This window comes from Dermacentor silvarum, chromosome 8 (genome assembly GCF_013339745.2).
Source record: "Dermacentor silvarum isolate Dsil-2018 chromosome 8, BIME_Dsil_1.4, whole genome shotgun sequence".
In the NCBI taxonomy this organism is placed as follows: domain Eukaryota; kingdom Metazoa; phylum Arthropoda; class Arachnida; order Ixodida; family Ixodidae; genus Dermacentor; species Dermacentor silvarum.
The window spans coordinates 51,949,134-51,970,998 of record NC_051161.1 but is presented as its reverse complement, the minus strand read 5'-3'; the positions used below and the strand labels follow the sequence as shown (position 1 = coordinate 51,970,998).

The window sequence follows — 21,865 nt, the reverse complement described above, 5'->3', positions numbered from 1 at the left end:
TGGAGCTGGCTAAAGCACTCTCCCAAAGCTCAGGTGTGTGGTATGGATTGGGTGTGCTAAGCGGTGATTCTGTACTGCCCCCTACCATGTGGTAGAGGGTACCCTGTGCTCCAATGGAAAAAGTGGCAAAGTGGAGAGGACATGTAGGGGGTGCATTGGTAGTTTCTAGATGGGTGGGGGAAGCTGCTTGTTTGGAGTGCTCTACGAATGTGGTCGTGACCTTTGGTTAACTTTTTATGCGGGGTTGGAAATATTCTTCGTTGCAATCTATAGTGCATGGTGATTTCCTGATAAGAGACTAGAGGGTGTGGTCGCCAGGGCTCCTCCGTTGTGGCACGGACTCGGTTAGTGAAACTTCGAGCCGTGAGATGCGCCATCTCGTTACCTGGGATGCCATGATGCGCTGGCGCCAACACATTATTTACTCGTCAACTTTTTTTTTCAGGGGGGGGGGGGGGGGGCGGTCCCTCTGGAGTATTTGCCAGAAGGTTCGGTAAATTATGCCGCAAGAGAAATTGCGGCACGCTTGTTGGGAATCTGTTATGATGGTGTCTGCGGTCGTCTGCGCGATCACTGCGGATGCAGATGCTTGTCAGATGCTCTTGGCCTACGACGACGGTGGATGTGGAGGCTTTCCTGCCGGGGTACAGGACCGCGTCGGTGTAAGCGACTAGTGGGTGGTTGCCGTACTGTTTGCTGATGGCTTTAGCCCTTCCAGCCCTTCTTCCTGCGCTGTGGCCGACATACACGCTGACCAAAGCATGCTCATTTTTCATGGCAAAGTCGATCTCGTAACACCGAGAAGGAAACTTCTTATCACTGACCCGCATTTGGCGTTCAATGTCGTTGTGAGCGTCGATCTTGCACATTCCTTGCTTGTTTACACCTACTCACCCCCGTACAGAGCTCACGTGAGCCCATTTGCACACGAAGGCGCTATAGTCTCGTGCAGCACCTGATCGCGGGCTGCAAAGGTCATCCCGATAACGCCGGCTGCGACGCTTGCGCGCGCAGTGCTAGCTCCTTAGATAAGAGACCCCCCCTCCCTTCCTCCGGCGATCCACGGCGTTTTCTCGCGATTGAACGGCGCCGCATTATAACGCCGGCCCTCACTATCAAGCGTCGGCATTTGCGCGCTGTTTGTCCGGCGTCTTCTTCGCCAGCGAAGCCGCGGGCGATCTGCAACTCTTGGTCGCCATGTCACTCGCGTCGTCTACCCAATTGTTGCGCTGCCGCAGCAGTCGCCGCTCAGAAGGTGTCGTCTGCGCATAGACCTTCTTCCTAGATGCAGCAGGACGCAAACAACAGGGCGGGCGCTCAGCCCGTCGCCGAAGGACTGCTCCCCGAGAAGGACAACGCCGGGGACTGCGACGGCGATGGGAACGTCGCCGCGTACGAATGCGCCATCGGCAGGATCCGCGTACCCCTGTTCCGGCGTCTGGTCACTCCCAAATGCTTCCTGCTCCTCTTCTGCGTCCTGGGCATCCTGCAGGGAGCCTACAGGACTTACTTCATCGGCGTCCAGTCGACGGTGGAGCGCCGCTTCGCGATCCCGTCCAAGGCGATGGGACTGGTGCTGACGGCCGAAAACATCAGTCCCGTGCTGGCCGTCATCGCCGGATACTACAGCGGCGGTGAAAACTACAACCAGCCGCTGTGGCTCGTGTTCGGGATGCTCACGGTGGTGCTGAGCTGCGGCCTCTGTGTGCTGCCGCACTTCGTGTTCGGGCCGGGCCTGCCGTTGGCGTTGTCGCGCATTGCTCCCGGCCCGGAGCCGGCCCTCGGGCAGATGCCCGGAGCCGGCGTCAGTGCATTGTGCGGGCAGTCAAGGGACGACGAGGACTGCCTGTCCAACATCAATCTGGAGGGCGACATCACCATCTTCATCATGTTCATCGCTAACTTGCTAAACGGCTTCGGCTCGGCCACTTTTTACGTGATCGGCATGTCCTTCATGGACGACAACATCAGGAGGAAGAACTCTCCGATGTACTTCGGTGAGGAGAACGACGAGCATGTGCTAAGTGTTTATGTTGAACCAGATAGTGCTTGTAGCAGCTACTGGCTGCAGCCCAATGCGACCAAGAAAACGCAGATGACAGACGTGTTTCTGTGTCCTGGGGCCGTATTCTGAAACGTTCCACTCAATAGTTCGCCTTCAGGCGCGCGCTGTTTGGCTGTTTCAGCAAAATTGGATGAGCTGATTGGCTCGTTGAGCTCGACGTCATTCAATTTTGCCCAACCAGCCAATCAACGCGCGCCTGAACGCGAAAGGCGTACTATCGCTGAAGTGAAACGTTTCAGAATACGGCCGCTGTCTGTTGTCTTGATCGCGTTGGGCTGTGTAGCAGATCACGCCCTGGTCAAAGGAGAATGTGAGGTAGTTTGTAAAGTGCTTTGTCGCAAAAACAACAAAATCGCGTTTTTTTTCCTCACGGTGCCTTTCGGGATCTTTTGTTTCACCTGCTCTCTTACTTTTTGCAAGCGTGTCCGATGCAATGCCGCCGCATTATCCTAGTCGTCCAAAGACCGCAATATTTGACATTCTGGCATCTGTAGATAGACCGCTTGTCCGCATTAGTCTTGGCTATGCGGCTGAATGTCGGCCGAGCGAACTAGTGTATGCTTTCAGTATGAGCCGATAAGTGCAGGACAAAGAAAATAATGGTGCAAGAACGCGGTGTTTCTGTTGTCAACGCATCGTCGCGTTGTCACGCCAGCCAACGACCATAATCAACTAAAGCCACTGCTTCCGGCGTTGTTATTCACCATTGCGTACTTATCTATCTCCGTTGTAAACACTGCAAATACTGTGAAACAGCCTCAAGAGAAGGGCATATAGTTATTTTTCCTGGGCCGCACAGTGGTATATAGAAGGCAATGCTGCGATCCCACCGAAGGTCCCTTGTCATGGTTTCTAACGAAAAGTGTAAAAAAATATATCATCCGGCTTGCCGAAGGTAAGAAAGGCGAACTCTTTCTCAAAGTGTGATGTGCTCTTGTAAAGACATGCAAAGACACAATGGGTAAGAGTGTTCTCTTATAATGAGACTTCTTGTGAATATAGCGCATCCTAAAGTAGTCAAAAAGCTTGGCACAATGCAAAATTGTGACATCTCTCTGCCACTCCCATTAACTCTCCCCTCATCCCCGTCTCGCTCATATCTGCCACTACGCTGTATAGCACTGATTAGATTTCCTCACATGCTAGAGAGATGGCCACAAGCAAGACATATCCCACCTTTCTTCTTAAACCTCATTCTTTCCAAAGAGAATCGCTTTACTACACCATCATTGCATTTTCATGTCTTTCATCCTCTTATAAAATCGGCTAGATTTACTGAGTGAGCGCTTTGCCTTGACTATAGGCTAACGTCTGAAGGTCTCATTAAATCTTGCTCTCTTGTTTTCTGACTGCTAACGCTAGTAGGGTATACTGTCCTATTCGTACCACTCGCTGTTGCCTTCAAATAGTCGTGGTGGCTCGGTGACTATGGCGTTCTATTGCTGAGCGCGAGGTTGCGGGTTCGATTCCTTGCTACGGCGGCTTCATTTCGATGTGGGCAAAATTCGAAAACGCCGCGCGTGTACTAATCATTAGATGCATGTTACCGAACCACAGTTGGCCAAAATTAATGCGGAGTCCTTTACTACTGAGTTTTTCAAAACTCAAGTGTTCATGTGGGAGGTTAAGCCAAATCAATCAATCAATCAAGCAATCAATTGCCAACAGGAAACACTAGCAGCGATATTCTCCGTTTTAGCCGGGAAGGAGATTTCCGATGCGTTGACTCCTATATACACTTCCCTTGCAGAAAATGTGCACCCGAGTTACGGGTAGGAAAGTACAGGTTTATCTCTTATAACACCACCGTGAAGCGTGCATTCTACGAAGCAGTAACTTATTAGTTGCTGATGAATCAATGCATTCCCGTAGAAATATACGGAATGTTGAATTTATGTGTTTTCGGTAGGCAGTATCTATTATTCTACGCATTACATGGCCTGGCCAGCTTCATTTTCCCCTCTTAATGTCAACTGGAATATCGGCTATCCCCGTTTGCTCTCTGATCCACGCCGCTCTCTTCCTGCCTGTTAACGTTAGGCCTAACATTTTTCGTTCCATCGCATTTTGTGCGGTCCTTAACAGGCGCAAGTTGTGCAAGCGCAAATTGGCGCAAGTGCAGGCCAAGATCCTTGTGCAGACGCAAGTTGGAATCAGCTAGCGCAAGGCAGGGGTAATTGGAGATCGCAGGGAGAGGCCTTCGTCCTGCAGTGGACATAAATATAGGCTGCTGCTGCTGCTGATGATGATGATCTATCATTAAACGGCGTTCTTTGACGTCGCCGTTCCGAAAGTTTGTCACGCCCTCCAAACCTGTCACTAAGTACATTGTTGCCGTCCACGTAGCTTTCGCGCCATACGCGAGCACGGCTTTGTGTGGAAAATATACATCGAAATCCAATGCATATCTTCAACATCAGAATTTGAGGACGCTTAAGCTTTGCCTTGAAGAGTGGAACTCGATAGCATTCAAAGATCCCTGGCTGCTTATCAGGCTTTTTTTCTCGTATATTCAAATTACAACCCGACGCTATCACGCCTGTAGGTTGTGGTTAAGTCGTACTTTACCATTTTATTGCGATAGCAATTATATGGACACTTCCACCGGATTTCTGCCGTCGGCGTTGCCGTTGCCGTCGTCGTCGCCGTCGCCGTGAGGTTCCGTATAGATAAAATCTTCGCCGCGCGCCGTATGCCCGAGCGGAAGCGTGCGGGGACGCACACTGTCACGGAGAGCGAACGCACTCAATCTTCCACGCGCAAGCAAGGAAGCGAGAAGCGAGCGCCGGAGGGAGCGTGGGGGGGGGGGGGGGGGGGGGGGCATTTCTACTCTGCCAACAACCGCGCTCGTCGCTCGCTCGCACCGTCTCTTATCTCCACACGGCTCTGACCTTTACGCGCTGTGCATTCGCCGCTCAGTTTCCGTTGAAGCGATAGACCGCACGTACCTTCCCCGCTGCGGCGTATATGCGCTTGCTGCCAGCGTTTTGACAGTCGTTGTCTGCAGGCATTCAGTGTGATCTATTCATTTCAATTTTTCTGACAGGTTTTATTTTGAGAAATTCAATTTTTGTTCACTAGCGCCTTGCACCACGCGGAGGGCCTGTGTGGTCGGGGTGGTTCGGGGTGATGTGGTTCGGCATGATTATTTCCACCAGACGCCGATGCTTAACGCCGACGCCGGATTTTATGCGACACGGGGTCCTTAACGCTGTCGCGTTAAAATTTCGTGGAAGACATCCTCATCTTCAATGTTATCTAGCAGCGTCAGAAAAGAGAAAGGTTTACGCAAGGCTCATATTTATATAATTAACTATTACTTGAAAAGTACTTTCCGAATGTAGGGTAAGATGGGATTCAACGTTTTTTATGATGATATCAACTTTGTACGCATATATATACCTATCCCCCTTTCTCTCTCTCTCTCTCACACACACACACTTGATACAGATATCCATATTAAGATAAGCACCGTAAAACTTTCGACAAAATGCACGACTTACTTTTTTAAACAAAACGCTCTCTTATTAAGCAGTGCATGGCAAATTTAACTGGGACTCCGGTGCATTTCGCCGCACAATTTCGGATCGCACATACCGAAACTGTTGTCATCCTCAGTATTCCTGCTAACTGGATATGCTTTGGGAGCTCGCCGCCTCAAATTCGTAAATTTTATTATGTGCGTTTGTGATCATTTGAAAGCGATTTGTTAGAAATTAATCAGTGGGCAGTCGGTTCATTACTCGGTTATGTATTTTAATTTCTCGTGCGAGTAACACCCGACTGTTCAAGTAATCCAGCTGAAGAAGTCGAATTGTAATATCTGAAACAAGGTATCAAAGAAATTATATTAAGATAAAAAAACATTTTAACTATGTATTACATGATAGTTCTGTATTTCATATATGTATTAAATATCCATGTGCCGGGTGTCCCAGCTTACACAGCAAATAGGAAAGCGAGGTTATTAGCATGGGACGGGTGAAACACACTATATGATGAAACATCCTGGGTCAGCTTCCAGTATGTTTTAAGGTCTTGCTTTTAATTATATGTTAACTAGTACTGGCTAATAATATTTAAATGCAAAGCTTCCTTTGCCTGCCCCTGGCAAAGCAGCTAACATACAGTTATCAATTTCATCCGCGCAGATAGCTTCACATTTTTTTTTACAAACATGTTCCGTGTTAGCTTTGACAAACTGTATGAGGTATGTCATCAGACTCATCACCTTCTATGTCAGCGTCTCGGCGGTCAGGACGTTAGGCACGAAGTGCTCAAGATAGGCCAATCTGAAGCCAATGTTCCACAGGACTGTACCACTTGGATAACGGACGACCAATGCGCCAACTGATTGCGGCAGTAACTGCATCACACAGGGCTAGCATGCGTTTGTTTGATGCCCCCTTTGTTTGTATTTCATTACATATGGCTCGAAGCAAATCCCTCGAATTAAAGGGGGAAATGTGCAGTAGTCAGATTGTGAATGTAAGCGAATAGTGCGAACGAATGAATAAGAGAGAGAGAGAGAGAGAAAGAGCAAGAGAAAGGGAATGAACTTTTTTTTTTCTTTTTTTGCTGAGTCCGACCATCGACCTACCACCGACCAACCACGAAAAAGGCCGACAGGGCCAAAGATTAAGCTATTCGCTTTAAAAATACGGTACATGTATTATATTTAACAAGATATGCGCCTTCTAAACGTCTCGAAGGCTGAGCGCTCTCGCCCATTCTGGAGCACCTTGTTGGCGAGTCGGGGCGACGGTCGCTCTCGCTTATCGCTTGCTTTTCTGCCACCGGTGGGAAGTCCTGGGACAGCCGCTCCGGCCGCTGACACAACAACCTAAAACTGTTTTTCTGTCCTCGCCATTCGTGTCTCGAGGTCCCGGAGTGGGAAAGTGGCGAAGCATCCACGAGGGCGACGTGCAGCGACGGTCATGCCTCGACGCGCAGCTTATCTCTGCCTGCTTATCGGAAGTCTCGCCAAACTGTGCGAGTGGAGATGATGCTCCCTCCTGGAGGGCTATAAAAGCGTCACCCTCCCCCTCGGTCATCATTACTTTAGCGCGCTCTTTCTTGCACTCGACTTTAAGAAGCGTGTTTTGTTTTGTGTTGTTTTGAAAGAAAGAGGCAGCACTGTTATTGTCGTAAACCGTTATCAGGGACTTCCGCTGTCTGCAGTGTCCCCTCCCCCCCCCCTCCCCTCTTTCCTTTCGCGAGGTCCCTGCCACTGCCTCAATTCCGTTGGCCTACACGTGGAGGCTCGCGTCTTGGCCACTAAAAGAAGTTTTTAAACACAGTTTCTTTTACTTTACTGCGGAAATAGTTAAGTGCGAAATTAAAAGCTGAATAATTAACGTAATTACACTAATTAATTTTCCAATTGATTACTGTATGGCACATATTTAAGTCTTCAAATTGTAGCTAGTGAGTTTGCAAGGCATATCGACTTGGAACGAATTCTGAGGATGGCACCGGTTTCCGGATAAGCGCCGTCAAACTTGCGCTAAAAATACACTGTTTTAAAATGCGATAGTATTACTTGGCTACATGTGCGAACCCGCCGTCATCAGAAAGCCGTGGCAGAAGTACGGCCCACAAATTACATCATCTTCGAATCATCTAACTAAAAAAATGTCGCAGTTTCGCCCGAATTAGTGGACGAAGTAAGGATAGTAGTTCTATCGGTCGTATAAACTCGAAAACATTCGCTTGCTAACTAAATTAACAAGCGTGGTGTCAGCACGCACAGGCAAACATGAACATGAAATGTGAAATTTGTTTCTGTGCCAGAACCACATTTCAAGCATGAACCGACTAGCCCAAGATCGCATTCTGCTCAATTACAAGTAGGAACATATCACACTCAATGACCGCGGACACTCGCTGTCAAAACGCTGGCGTGAGGAAGCGCAGCAGCAGCAGCAGCAAGCGAAGTGACCTTCGGGTTGTCTATCGCTTCAACGCAAACTGAGCGGCGAGAACACAGCACGCACAAAGGCATACGAGCAGACTGCAGATGGCTTTCATGATAAGGCGTGCGCGAACGCACGCGGCGGCGCAAAGTACGCAGTTGGCGCCGAAACAGAGCTCGACCCCCCCCCCCCCCCCTCCTCCATCCCGCGCTGCCTCCCCGCTTTCCTTCCTGCGCATGCGAGATTGCGCCGCGATCGTCGGTTCCCCTTGCGCGCGGTCGCGAAATGCGCAGTTGCTGCCCGAGAACAACACAGCGTGCGAAAGTACGCAGCGTGCCAAAATTCGCCGATGTGCGCGCGCCGCATCGGGGTACCGAACGCGATTGCTTCTCCGATTGAATTTTTTTCCCCCAAAAATTTTGGCTGCCAAGTTGGGGGTGCCGCCCTTACACGGGTACGGCCCTTACACGAGTCTATACGGTAACTAGAAAACCAATGCATTTCGTCGGACCCTTTGAAAATTAGTGTCTCGAAACTGGTGTATTTCTAGGAATTCATTCTAAGCGGATACGCCTTGCGAACTCAGCGGCTACGTACAATCTGTAAATTGAAATAAGTGCCGTACAGTAATTACTTAAGCGTTGATTGGTTAATGGTGTTAATTATTCAATTCAGCATTTTTGGTTCTTGTAGAACTAATGGCCGCCTCATCGGGTAATTTAGCTCAATGGTTAGAATTGTGCTATCTGCCATAGGCAAATTTTTAAAATTTGGTGCATGTAAAGAAAAAAAAACCCCACCTGGTATATCACGCTAAATGAGCGACTGTTACGCTGCAGCCTGTATATACCATTGACATATTTTATTGAATTTTGAATATGCTGCGATGAATTAACTTAGGGATTTATGAAGCGGTGATGTTGTCGATGGGCAGATATAACTTCGCTTCAGTGATTTCATTGTCGAAAAATTCTGTGGGTATCTTAGAGATTTGGTGCTTGCGTCGATACTTTCCTCATCGATAGTGATACTGGTGATACCTCCATCGGCGTTTAAGGTGGTCTCGTTTTTTGTCGCAGGAAGTGTAACGTGTTCTTCGAGAGCCAAGTTGCTGCTTTTAGCGCGCGTTTCGTCTACGTTGTTACGCTAGTCAGTTTGTAAGGGGGAAAAGGTAAGAGTTCTAGCTTTGGTGCCCCTAAAAACACTTGTATTTCATTTCGTGCTAAGCCTATTATATGCTTTGTTCCAGTGAAGCATTGTGTAGCATTGCCAAAATATGTAGTGCTCACGGATTGAAACGCGACAATTTAGGCCTAACCAATGCGCATGATTTTGTTTCCACCGTCGGTAGTTTGTGTGACATCGGCGCAATCTCGACTCGTACGCTTAGATCAGAGTCCGCGTCACCTTTCGTGACCAGATTCGAAGCAACATGGCATGGTACTCTCGAGTAATTGCACAAAAGGCGTGTTCTACCCAAAATTTGCCTATCGCGTTTCAATTCGTGAGCACTGTACTTCCCTTCCCTGTATTTTTGTTTTGTTTTTTTTTTGTTACTGTTGTTTGCTAATTTGTAAAACCCAACAAATGTAACCCCACTCTGCAAAAACCCCATGTCGGAGCTGCACTATAAATAAATAAATAAATAAATAAATAAATAAATAAAATAAATAAGTAAATAAAGTAAGTAAGTAAGTAAGTAAGTAAGTAAGTAAGTAAGTAAGTAAGTAAGTAAGTAAGTAAGTAAGTAAGTAAGTAAGTAAGTCAGTAAGTAAAGTAAAGTAAAGTAAAGTAAATAAATAAATAAATAAATAAATAAATAAATAAATAAATAAATAAATAAATAAATAAATAAATAAATAAATAAATTTTATCGTCGTCACGACAACAGGCTCATTGTTGCGGATGGAACACAGCTGGACAGCATTAGCGCAGAATTCGGTATTAAAAAAGCTGGCAGCTTGGGTGAGTTTGTATACTGTATTTGATTGTATACAGTCGGAATTAAGTACCAGTAGAATTAAGTGCAGTAGCAACGGCTGATATACAATTAAGATGCGGCATCAACAACTGCTCGTCTATTACAAAATGGCCCCTTATGCCAGGCTTGCAACAATTGCTGCTGTAACATGAGGTTCCTGCTGCAGCTCAACGTTCGAAGTACGTCGAATTTCTTTTGATGCATTTACTTTTTTATAGAAGTAGGTTTACACCGCCACAATTGTGCTTTTGAGCACTAGACAAGGATGCTTCGTTATTTTCTGTGCGAGCATCAGAATTCATGCACACCTCCGTAAATATTAATTTAAACAGTTTGTGTACGGGTACGTAGATTTCTCACAGGCTGACCTTAGTTCGTATTCACTTGCTTTTTGAATGCGTACGCATTTCTATGCCTACCCAACGAGAAAACGTGCCCGTCACGTAAGACGAATGCAATGGCTCATACCCCCGTAAGCAAACAAAAAATTCAATCGCTCATACACCCGTATACTCAGTATACTTTAGTCATGGGCGACTTCAATGCAAAAGTGGGGAAAAAGCAGGTTGGTGAGCAAGCAATTGGCAACTACGGCATCAATTCTAGGAATTCAAGAGGATAGATGTTAGTAGAATTCGCGGAAAGGAATAGGCTCCGAATAATGAATACCTTCTTCAGGAAGCGCAGCAACAGGAAGTGGACCTGGAAAAGTCCTAATGGAGAAACAAGGAATGAAATTGATTTCATACTCTCTGCCGATCCAAGCATAGTGCAGGATGTAGAAGTGTTAGGTAAGGTTAAGTGCAGTGACCATAGGTTAGTGAGGACTAGGATTTCTCTCAATTTGAAGAGAGATAGTGAAATTAGTCAAGAGGAAACAGGCCAACCTAGAGGCAGTAAGGGTAAAAGCATACCAATTCAGGCTGGTGCTTGCAAACAAATATGCACCTTTAGAAAAGGAAGATAAAGACAACATAGAGGTAATTAATGAAACCGTAACTAGGTTGACCTCAGAAGCAGCAATTGAAGTGGGAGGTAGGGCACCAAGGCAACCAGTAGGTAAGCTCTCCCAAGTAACAAAGGACCTAATAAAGAAACGACACAAGATGAAAAGGTCCAACTGAAGAGATCAGATAGAATTCGCTGAACTGTCAAAACTAATCAACAAGAAAAAAGTAAGGGATAGTCGAAATTATAACGTGGGAAAGATTGAGGAAGCCGTAAAATATAGACGCAGCATTAAATCAGTAAGAAGAAAGCTTGGCATAGGACAAGGCAAGATGTATGCACTGAAAGATAAGCACGGTAATATCATTAGCAATTTCGATGACATAGTAAAAGCAGCGGAAGAATTCTATACTGACCTGTACAGTGCCCAAAACAGCCAAGCTACTTTCATTCAAAATAGTGATGAACCGGATACAGAGGCTCCTTCTATAACTAGCGCTGAAGTTAGAAGGGCCTTGATAGACATGACCAGGAGAAAAGCTGCTGGAGAAGATGGAATAACAGTAGATTTAATCAAAGATGGAGGAGGTATCATGCTTGAAAAGCTTGCGGCCCTTTATACGCAATGCCTCACAACTTCATGTGTACCAGAGAGCTGGAAGAACGCCAACATTATACTAATCCACAAGAAGGGAGACGTTAAAGAACTGAAGAATTATAGACCCATTAGCTTGCTTTCAGTATTGTATAGAATATTCACCAAGATAATTTCCAATAGAATCAGGGCAACACTTGACTTCAGCCAACCAAGAGAACAGGCTGGCTTCAGGAAGGGATATTCTACGATGGATCATATCCATGTCATAAATCAGGTAATCGAGAAATCTGCGGAGTACAATCAACCTCTCTACATGGCTTTCATAGATTATGAAAAGGCATTTGATTCAGTAGAGATACCAGCAGTCATAGAGGCATTACGTAACCAAGGAGTACAGGAGGCATACGTGAATATCTTAGCAAACATCTACAAGGATTCCACAGCTACCTTGGTTCTCCACAAGAAAAATAGAAAGTTACCTATCAAGAAAGGGGTCAGGCAAGGAGACACTCTCTCCAATGCTATTCACTGCATGCTTAGAAGAAGTATTGAAGCTCTTAGACTGGGAAGGCTTAGGAGTGAGGATCAACGGCGAATATCTCAGCAACCTTCGGTTTGCAGATGACATTGTCCTATTCAGCAAGAATGGAGACAAATTACAACAAATGATTGAGGACCTTAATCGAGAAAGTGTAAGAATTGGGTTGAAGATGAATATGCAGAAGACAAAGATAATGTTCAATAGCCTGGCAAGGGAACAAGAATTCAGGATCGCCAGTCAGCCTCTAGAGTCTGTAAAGGAGTACGTTTATCTAGGTCAATTACTCACAGGGGACCCTGATCACGAGAAAGAAATTTACAGAAGAATAAAATTGGGTTGGAGTGCATACGACAGGCATTACCAAATCCTGACTGGGAGCTTACTACTGTCGTTGAAAGAAAAGTGTACAATCATTGCATTCTACCGGTGCTAACATATGGGGCAGAAACTTGGAGGTTAACAAAGAAGCTCGAGAACAAGTTAAGGACCGCACAAAGAGTGATGGAACGAAAAATTTTAGGACTAACATTAAGAGAGAGGAAGAGAGCGGTGTGGATCAGAGAACAAACGGAGATAGCCGATATTCTAGTTGACATTAAGCGGAAGAAATGGAGCTGGGCAGGCCGTGTAATGCGTAGGATGGATAACCGGTGGACCATTAGGGTTACAGAATGGATACCAAGAGAAGGGAAGCGCAGTCGAGGTCGGCAGAAAACCAGATGGGATGATGAAGTTAGGAAATTTGCAGGCGCAAGTTGGAATACACTAGCGCAAGACAGGGGTAATTGGAGATCGCAGGGAGAGGCCTTCGTCCTGCAGTGGACATAAAATATAGGCTGATGATGATGATGATGTTGCACCCGTAAGGCTGAGTCTACGTACAAGCGCTCAGCTAAGTGAAGCGAACAGTGCATACATTCATTGAAATCACCCATACAACACACAGAACAGCATACGTTTCTATAAAGAACAAGCTCAAAACAAGTGTCCGAACCATCAATAAAGCATTGCATACCCCCCCCCCCCCCCCCTCAGCAGTTCTAGTGGTGCTTTTGCAACAGCTTCGCTGACACCCACTTTCGCAAGCTGATAACGAGCGATAAGGGTTGATAAGGGTCGGATCGAGTCCGATAAAGGCGATAACAACCGATAAGGGTTGAAAAGGGTCGGATCTAGTTCGATAAGGTTGATAACGACCGATAAAGCTTGATAAGTGCTTATACTGGTCTGATCAAGTTTGATGGGATTGATAATAGCACCGCGCTGCGTGGGAGATGAGCAAGTGGCGCAATGCTTACGCATACTTAGACAACTCCAGTAGAGCGTCTGTATGAATTTTTGGTTAGGGTAAAATCTCTAAAATTAGTATGCCTAAAATTATATCAAATGTCTAGTTTCGTCTGTGTATCTGTCGTCCGTAGAGGACCAGATTGTTTGCTGAGAGCTTGTACATACGTTACCTGACAAAAAATGATCTTGTAAATCCGCAGGCTGCCTGTTGACATCGTACGTTGCCTGTTAACATTATGTACTTCAGCGAAATACATGCGGCAGATTTGTATAGACTTTCGAACAAAATTTTGCTATAGCACATAGTTGAATAGTTTTGATAACATTGTCACTATTGCTGTAAATTTGTTCTCACTAATGTCCGATTACTTCGATGGGGCACTGTTTGCAGAAGGGCACTAAAGAGCAACACTAAATCAGCTTAGACTGGCAAAGTATTCATTGGTGAAAAATTCAGATGATAAATCATTCGGGCTAGTCAACTATTTGGTAGAAAAAATATAGACTCTTACTTAAGTAAACGACGGCAAAACTTCCCTCATTTTGAATTTCGCTCCGAAACCTCACCGCCGGTTACGTCAGTGTGAGATTACGGATTTCAAATTATTTGCTCTTATATGGGCCCTTTTCGCACCGGAAAGGTCTACAAAGCTTGCGAGATTTATATTTAGATTCGTTTCGAATGAACATGTAAGTCCTTCATTGTCGATAAACAACAAACTTCACCCGAGAGCAGATATTTTCAAAATTCATGACGTCACGCCAAGCACTTGCGGGAATGGAAGGGTAGGTGTCGCTACATGTCTTTCGTTTTGGCATCTTTCCTGGTTTGTTTACGAAGCCTCCTCTCACGGTGACAGTGGTCATCTTGCTATTGTAAAAGCGTAATTAAATAATACTAATAATTAAATGAATGTTTCTCTTTAGTGACCCTTTATGTTCTTATCAAAAGAAGACAAGAGTTCACTTGCACGTTGTCATATCTTCTTTTATCTTTTGTTGCTGTCCTCTGTTCCAGGCACGATGTTCGCGCTCCGCCTGTTTGGACCCTCCATGGGTTTCTTCTTGGCATCGTATTGTCTGTCTCATTACGAGATACCTTACGGTATGTATGGGTACACTTACCTAGGTGTCATCTTTGCAGGAGCCGACGACGTCGGCTAAGGGCTGACGTGTGAGAAATTACAAGATTATCTGTAGAAAAAAAAATAGTTTTCTAACATCAAATTAGGTACTCAACTCATCGGTGACTTCTTATCATGAAACTCCTTATAACTGATGGTACAAGCGGGTCACCGTGATGACTTGAACAGATGGTCGAAAAAAAGGGAAGGTTCCGTTAGGAGGCAAGGTTTCTCAAGAAACCATTACAGGTGCACCCAAATCCGAGCAACCCGTATATCACAAGACGGCAGAGCTGCTTAAGAGATTTCTCACATTATTCGGACGTCCTGTAGGGGTCTGGTTTGTCACTTCCCTAAATCTGCCCAAGACTTAGCAAACGCCTCACTAAATCCGGTGCAATTCCTTCCTTGTACCCTGGTCTACTCGAGTGCTTCACCCTATCCTGGCTTAGCATTCATCATGCAACTGCAGAGCGCACACAACAAACGAGGACACGAGGCAAAGGTAACACACAGGCGCTGACTCGCGAGTCAGCGCCTGTGTGTTACCTTTGCCTCGTGTCCTCGTTTCTTGTGTGTGCGCTGCGGTTGCATGATGAATAGCTACCAACTCGCCCAACTTTCAGTACTTTTACAAAACCTGGCTTAGCACTTCTACACGGTCCACACTATACGACGCCACGTTCCTGTACGCTGCGCCACTTCTATTGCAGCGTCTCCGCTCTGTACGATGCCCCTGTGATCTTGCGCCACAAGATGCCGCCGCCCGGGCCCACCGCCACAAGAACGTTATGGAAACTCCCCTATACATCTTCGTTGTAAACTGGGACTTGCCTTGGTCAGGACAGCTGCTTACCTGGGCAGGGTTTGTGTTTATAAGTTATATCTGCCCAAATGGCAAGAAGCCTAAGTGGGTACGGAGGCGTAAGGTGAGGGCTAGATAATGCAGGTGGAAATGCGCAGAAGTAGGGATAAATTATGATAACGAGAAGCGCTGAGGAGGGATGAGGCTGGTGCTTTAATGGGTAATGCAACATGTTCTTAAAATTTCTGTCCTCTTCGCCAGTGGACCCGGGCATCATGAAGAGGGACCCTCGCTGGATCGGTGCGTGGTGGCTGGGATACGCCTTCATCGGTGTCCTGGTCATCATCTTCTCACTGCCCATGCTACTCTTTCCCAGGAAGTTGTGGAAGACCAGGATGGCTGACAGCGACCACAAGGTCAGCCTCGCCTCTGGCGCGGCGGCCGTCGACGCTTTCGGTACGAGCCTGTCGTATTTCGTTACGTTTGCTGCCTTATTCACGTAATTTAATTATTGGTCATTTACTGACCAACGCGTCGGGTCCCAGGATGATGATCAAGGCTTGTCTCTTCATTTCTGTCCTCTTCGCTTCCTTCTGAGCAGTCCTGTGAGGGTAAAACAAGTGAATAAACGAGCAGTCGCTCGTTGCTTAGTTCTTGCAAAGGACGAATCTCACCTTTTCCTTATGAACTGTTTGAGCGCTCAGTGGACCACAGTGCTTCAAGTTTCTCCTGCAGACCTCATTCACGAACCCGTCGTGCTATGGTGAGTTACGACTATGAGGAGGACATTGACAGCAAGAACAACGTCAGCCGCTCAATCTAGGCGCACTTCGCCCTTCTGGTGCGAGTGTCAAAACACACATAAGCGTGCACGAATAGAGAGAGAGAAGAAATGGAAGTGAGAGGTAATTACTGTGAAGGCAGAGAGACAGGGAGAGAGAAAGACAAGAAAAAAAAATGTAGGTAGGTTAACCAAAGTCTCGCCCGGTTGGCTAGAGCTAAGCTTTATTAGTCAGCTACCATTCATTGGGGAAGGGAGATGGTTGAAGGAATTCTTTGCTCAGTGGTGGTAATGAAGAGGAGGGAAAAGATCTCAACAAGACCACAACTCGGCGACATTCCAGTGTCTTTAAAGAAAACCGTCACATAGTCATTGTTGTATCGTTGGCATCATTCGGACTTCTGCTGATGTTAGGTTTTTTTTTTTTTTTTTAATGCGAAGCAGTTCTTTGCATAGTCGGAGCCAAGGTGAAATGCGAGGCCGTATGCGGTCACAGGGTTTGTCGCCCATGAGCGCGCACCCCCGTGCGCCCACTCGCACACCGCTACTGGCTTGGTGCTTCTTCTCTTCGCTCCACTCGCCGGTACGGGTGTGCGTGCCACAAAAGAGACGTGGCTCGGTTGCGCTAGCTGCACTACGTTTCGAGTAGGCATCTACTTGCAGATACAGCAAATAAGCCCTCGAAAGTATCAAGCGAAAGAGGAGCGGAAGAGTGCCAAGGCTCAGCAGAGACTACAGAGGTATGCGACGCGTACTGAAGGGACCAGGTATAGGAGGCGAAGCCATGGGCCAACGAGGTACGCGCGGCCGTGGAGCGCAATCAACAAGAAAGGCGACGCGCGGCCGAAGAACAGCGGCACGCCAAGCGAACGGCCACTGAACATGCCACGGAAACCAAGAGGCGCCGATTGGAGGACCGCCGCTTGCGGGATGCAGACGCGTACTTTCAAAAGCACTTTGTCGAAGACGAATTTGGCGCGGCGTGTAGTGTCTGCGATCACTTCCGATTCCGACCGTAAGTCATCTGGGTGTCGCGGTCTGTGCATGTGGTGGTCCTCGAGCGAGCGTTTGCCCAGGAGTTAGTTCGGGCTTTGCGCCACGTGCAGGGGTGGAATGCTTCGCATTGACTTTAATAATTATCGAGGGTGGTTTCTGCCTTTAATTTCTTTGTGTGCGAAAGTGGCGTTATTTATGTTAGACTACTCGTGCGTATACGCTCTATAGCTTTTTATTGAAGCTCATGGTTTTCTAATAGAAATTTAGTTGTAAGTGTAGCGATCGTGTGTGCTTCGTTCTTCTATTGGGCCCCGGTCGTCTTCTTCAAAAATGCCAACCGTTCTAACATTTGAGAGAGGCCAATTGAGGACCCAAATGACGTCCTTCAACGCTAATCGGTTGTAGATGCTTCCACGGTATGGCCTGTGTGCGCGCTTCATGTGGGTTCCAGGAGTAGAAGAAAAAAGAAAGTGCCAAATAAGCTGTCTTTCTCGTTCCCTCTACGGTGTAATTTCAGCAAGCGCAAGTAAGCCGTGAATCTTTCCCGAACGCTCGCAGAATTCACTGCAGTTTTATGTACCCCATTCGCGTGTTTTTTTTTTTTTTTTTTTTTTTCGGCAGAGTTGAAGGAAGTTGTGAGGAGACTTCTGGGCAGTCCGATGTTCATCTGTCACGCTGCCGCACTAGTGTTCACCGTGAACGGGCTCATGGGGTTCCTGCTTGCGACGCCCAAATACATGGAGACGCAGTACAGGCGCTCGGCGGCTACGGCCAGCCTCTTCTCAGGCAAGTGGCCACAGAGCACTTCGGTGCTGACGTAGAAAGATTCCAGAAACGCCCTCTGCGTGTATTACAGATTGAGAAAGTGTACGAGTAGTGTTGAAGATTAATATGCCGAAGACAAAGGCAATGTTTAATGGCCTGGCATGGAAACAAGAATTAATGATCGCCAGTCAGCCGCTAGAGATTGTACAGGAGTACCGTCTATCTTGGTCAATTACTCACAGGGGACCCTGTTCATGAGAAGGAATTTAACAGAAGAATAAAAAAGGGGCTGGTGTGCACATGGCAGGCAGTACTAAATCCTGACTGGCGACTTGCTTAAGAGACAGGAAGAGAGCGGTGTGGATCAGAGAGCAAACGGGGTAGCCGATATTCTAGCCGATTCTTTCATTAAGAGAGAGAGAGAAAAAAAAAAGGGGGGGGGGAGCTGGGCAGGCCATGTAATGCGTAGGGCAGATAACTGGTCGACCCATAGAGTTACAACAACAACTACTATCTAACTAACTAACTATCGAACTAACTAACTAATTATTACTAATACTACTAGCTATGCAAGTAAAAACTTCCCGTTGCAGGCTCGGCCTCTCTGGTAACAATGCTCCTGGCCGTTCTGTTCAGCGGGCCCATGGCGCGGAGGCTGAAGCCAGGCGCCGGCATAGTATCCGCCTACATCTTGGTCGTCGACGTGCTGCTGCTCGCCTGCTTCGCGACCTCTCTCCTGCTTGGCTGCCAGCAGCTGAACGTGGCCGGCACGCCGCTGCCCAATGGCGAGTGGGTGACTCACGTGGCGGGCGCGAACTCGATGTCTGGCCGTTTTTGCTGTATAGACTATTTTACGGAATCGTTTAGGTGCCGCCATCTTGGGCTGTTAACGCTGCTGTTTTCTATCTTTAACAACAAAACGTACGTTACTACAGTCGGTTTGCAGACACGAAAATAGTTGTGTAAATGCGTTCAGCGTTTCATTACCATGTTACCTGACTTCACTTCTCATAAAACTTAGAAATTGTCTGTGTGACAACCCAAGGTGGCGGCGCTAATGAATAGAATATAAAATCATCTATACTATATCATACCAAAGTAGCCTAGGCCTTGCAAATGTATACAAAAAGAAAGAAAGCATTCTTAGGTTAAGCTAGATTGGTGCATTACATTTCTATAATTAATAGCGGCACCTTAGGAATTCCGGAAAATGACAGGTAAACCTGTAAGCCGGATAGCGATCGATATCTACAATTTGTGCGGCATATCGCCACACGTCATTGTCACATAAAGACTGTGTGGAATGTATGATTGCACATCATTGAAAAGAAATTTTTAAAAATGCATTGGTGAGTGTCACGGACTTCCTACACGAAGAGCGCCCATATAATTAGAAGTGCGATGAAATCATTGAAGTTCCAATGATATCTTCGCTGCCATATTTCAGACGCGAAATTTATGCATGGAAGGTTGGCCTCCATTTCCTGCGCTAATAAGCCATCATTTTCCCCCGAACACGTGTTGAGAGAGAGACAGAGAGAGAGAGGGTAACAAGAAAGAGAGAAGGGAGGTGTTATTTATTGAAATCTGGGAAAGTTTAACTGGCGGCTCACATATATAGAGCATGTTACTCCCGATGAGAGCGATGACATATGAAATGACCGTACAACAAAATGCACGTGGATTAACAAAACATACAAAAGCCCGTACTCTCGAAGCGAGTCACAGCGTCTAGTTGAGGCAAACGTCCCGAGGCTTCCGATATTTGCGAAAGAGCAGTCTAACAATCTAGCCTGATTCTGTCTTTCCATTTACCATGCCTATAACTTTGCGGGTTTGATCAGGACGTAGATGCAACAAAACATCGTAAAGGATGACACTCGCTGCTGGTGGGAGTGAGCCGAACCTACAACCTCCGCACGTAGTATGCGCTGCTCTATTTTTAACACGAAAGTGTTTTATGCCGGGGTCCACCAAGACTTCACTGACGTATTTCCGTCACGGAAATACGTCATAGAACATAATACAAAGAAAGAAACCAGAAGAAAAAGTTCCACAAACATGCAAAATTTGGGAATCGAACCCACGACCTCTCGGTCCGCGACGATAGATCGCCGAGCGTTTAACCCATTGCGCCACAAACGCATTTGCAGAGAGCTACACAGACGCGCCTTATATATCTAACACTCCTCCGTGTACCCGCGCTCTTGTTCGGGGCGGTGCCGCCGCCTACGAGCAGAAAAGAGAAGTACTGCATTAAGACACTAACGCGCACCGACAGTGAACGCTTCGGTGGTCTCACCACTACGACGCCTCGATGCCAGCATTCGAAGGGACGCTGGCATCAAGAAGCACTACCAACGCCACCTAGGTGGCGTTGGTAGTGGCGTTCACCGTACTCAGCACAGCGGAGCGTGGCCTCCGAAATTAGCTCTGAAAATGTTTCTGAAGTTGATCGCGGAGGCTGCAATTACGACGCGCTGTACGCGCTGATTTGACTCGGTGACGATTCAGTTACGTGCTTTGTCTTGCGCGTTGTATTAGTGTGTCAGTTACGTGCTTCGTCTTTCGCGTTGTGCTAGCGTGTGCAGCGTAGTGCAGCTTCCATATGCACGACGGTTGCTCATGGTCATCGACGTTGGTAGTCGTGATGGAGGAGACGTGCCACCAGGCGTCAGCGTGGGTGCATCAACGCCTAAGGGCGCTTTAGCCACAAAACACCAATAGACATTATATATCAATGTGCAATAAACATTACACTACTTCTGTGAAGACACGTTTCACTTTCGTGTTCTATACCGATTCCTATATAAGAGGGATCAACCACATTTTTTATGACTTTATTTGTTGTCAAACGTCTTCATCGTGTTTGTGAGAACATATTGTTTTCATACCTTCTTTCTCCTCGCCTGTGCCACCCGCTCCTGTTTTTCCTAGGGCAGACTATCCAACAGGACAGTTATTTTGGTTAACCTCTCTCCCTTTCGTCTCGTATTCTTTCTCTCTCTCTCTTTTCAGTCTGCTATGACTGCGGCTCTGTGCTCCTATCCTTTAGTGATCAACAGCTGTCAAACAAGTGATGTTTCACTGTCTCAGACTGCGACGGTGACGCATTTTGTTTGACCCCTGATGGTCATATCAAGTCTACATCTTCCTGTTAACCTCTGTCTTATTTGCATCTCTCATTTAGTGTGTATGCATATTTGACTTGAATACTTCACGGTATTCGATTCTTCTGTCGAATTGAATGGCTAGAGTGAGTTATTTATGGCTGGGCTTCTGTGCAATTCAGAACAAACGTTGAGGAAGAACTCGAATGCTCGCCGATTGGCTCTTAACTATAGAAATAACTAAGCGATTAAATCAAACAATGGGGAGTTAACGTAGATCGTGCGAAACAACCGGGGTAAAGTGCAAACTTCCACTTCTATTGGTAAGGAACGAATTACTTTCTCACGCTTCAGTGAAACGGTGTAAAGATAAAAGAAACGCTTGATTTGTCGCTGGACATGTGCGCCAAGGGAATTCAGTGGGTGCGCTTTTCGGTATGTCCTATATTGCCGGCTGTTTTTGCCGAGGGGCAAGAATGAGGCACTCAAGAACGCCATTTCCTGTGACGAGAACCCTCGACACTGCTATGTGTTTATCGGCAGCCATTTCCATAAGTGCCTTAGTTTTCTTTTTTTTTCTCAACCATCGTATAGTTATCTGCGGCCGCGGCAGTGATAAGCGTACGCGCAGTTTCTCCTAGGAGAGCTTGAGATGAGTACGTCACGGAATTATTCCGTGGCTGTCCCTTCTTAAGTGCCGGTGCTATCACTCGACACGAAAAAAAAAAAAGAAATTGAGAAAATGACGCTCCTTAGTTGAGAGGAAGAGACGAGGGTGGACAGGTCATCGAACGACGTGGGAGAAATCACGGGTGGTTTAATGAAGAAACACAGAATGAGTGCCAAGGTGACTAAAGGGCTTTCAAGGGCGGTAGAGACGCGGATCTGACATTACTGCTTCTGGCTTGTATACTGAATGAAAATTCAATGAAAATATGGGGCTTAA

General features: G+C 46.7%; 1 protein-coding gene and 1 long non-coding RNA gene across 2 annotated transcripts in view; one reads left to right on the top strand and one right to left on the bottom strand.

Moving 5' to 3' along the window:
• Positions 1–1,076: 1,076 nt before the first annotated feature.
• The window catches only part of LOC119461220 (solute carrier organic anion transporter family member 74D), a 29,109-nt gene continuing 8,320 nt past the window's right edge, over positions 1,077–21,865 (top strand). Inside the window, exons 1-5 of the mRNA XM_037722446.2 lie at positions 1,077–1,997; positions 14,357–14,443; positions 15,529–15,723; positions 17,666–17,830; positions 18,403–18,598. Of these exons, the coding sequence (XP_037578374.1) occupies positions 1,286–1,997; positions 14,357–14,443; positions 15,529–15,723; positions 17,666–17,830; positions 18,403–18,598 (1,355 nt within the window). The 5' untranslated portion in view covers positions 1,077–1,285. The remainder of the gene's footprint in view (positions 1,998–14,356; positions 14,444–15,528; positions 15,724–17,665; positions 17,831–18,402; positions 18,599–21,865) is intronic.
• Positions 19,368–21,305, bottom strand: LOC125947403 (uncharacterized). Its single transcript, XR_007468267.1, has 2 exons — positions 20,634–21,305; positions 19,368–19,743 (listed from the first exon to the last, which is right to left on the bottom strand). It is a non-coding gene; the product is annotated as an uncharacterized LOC125947403 (long non-coding RNA).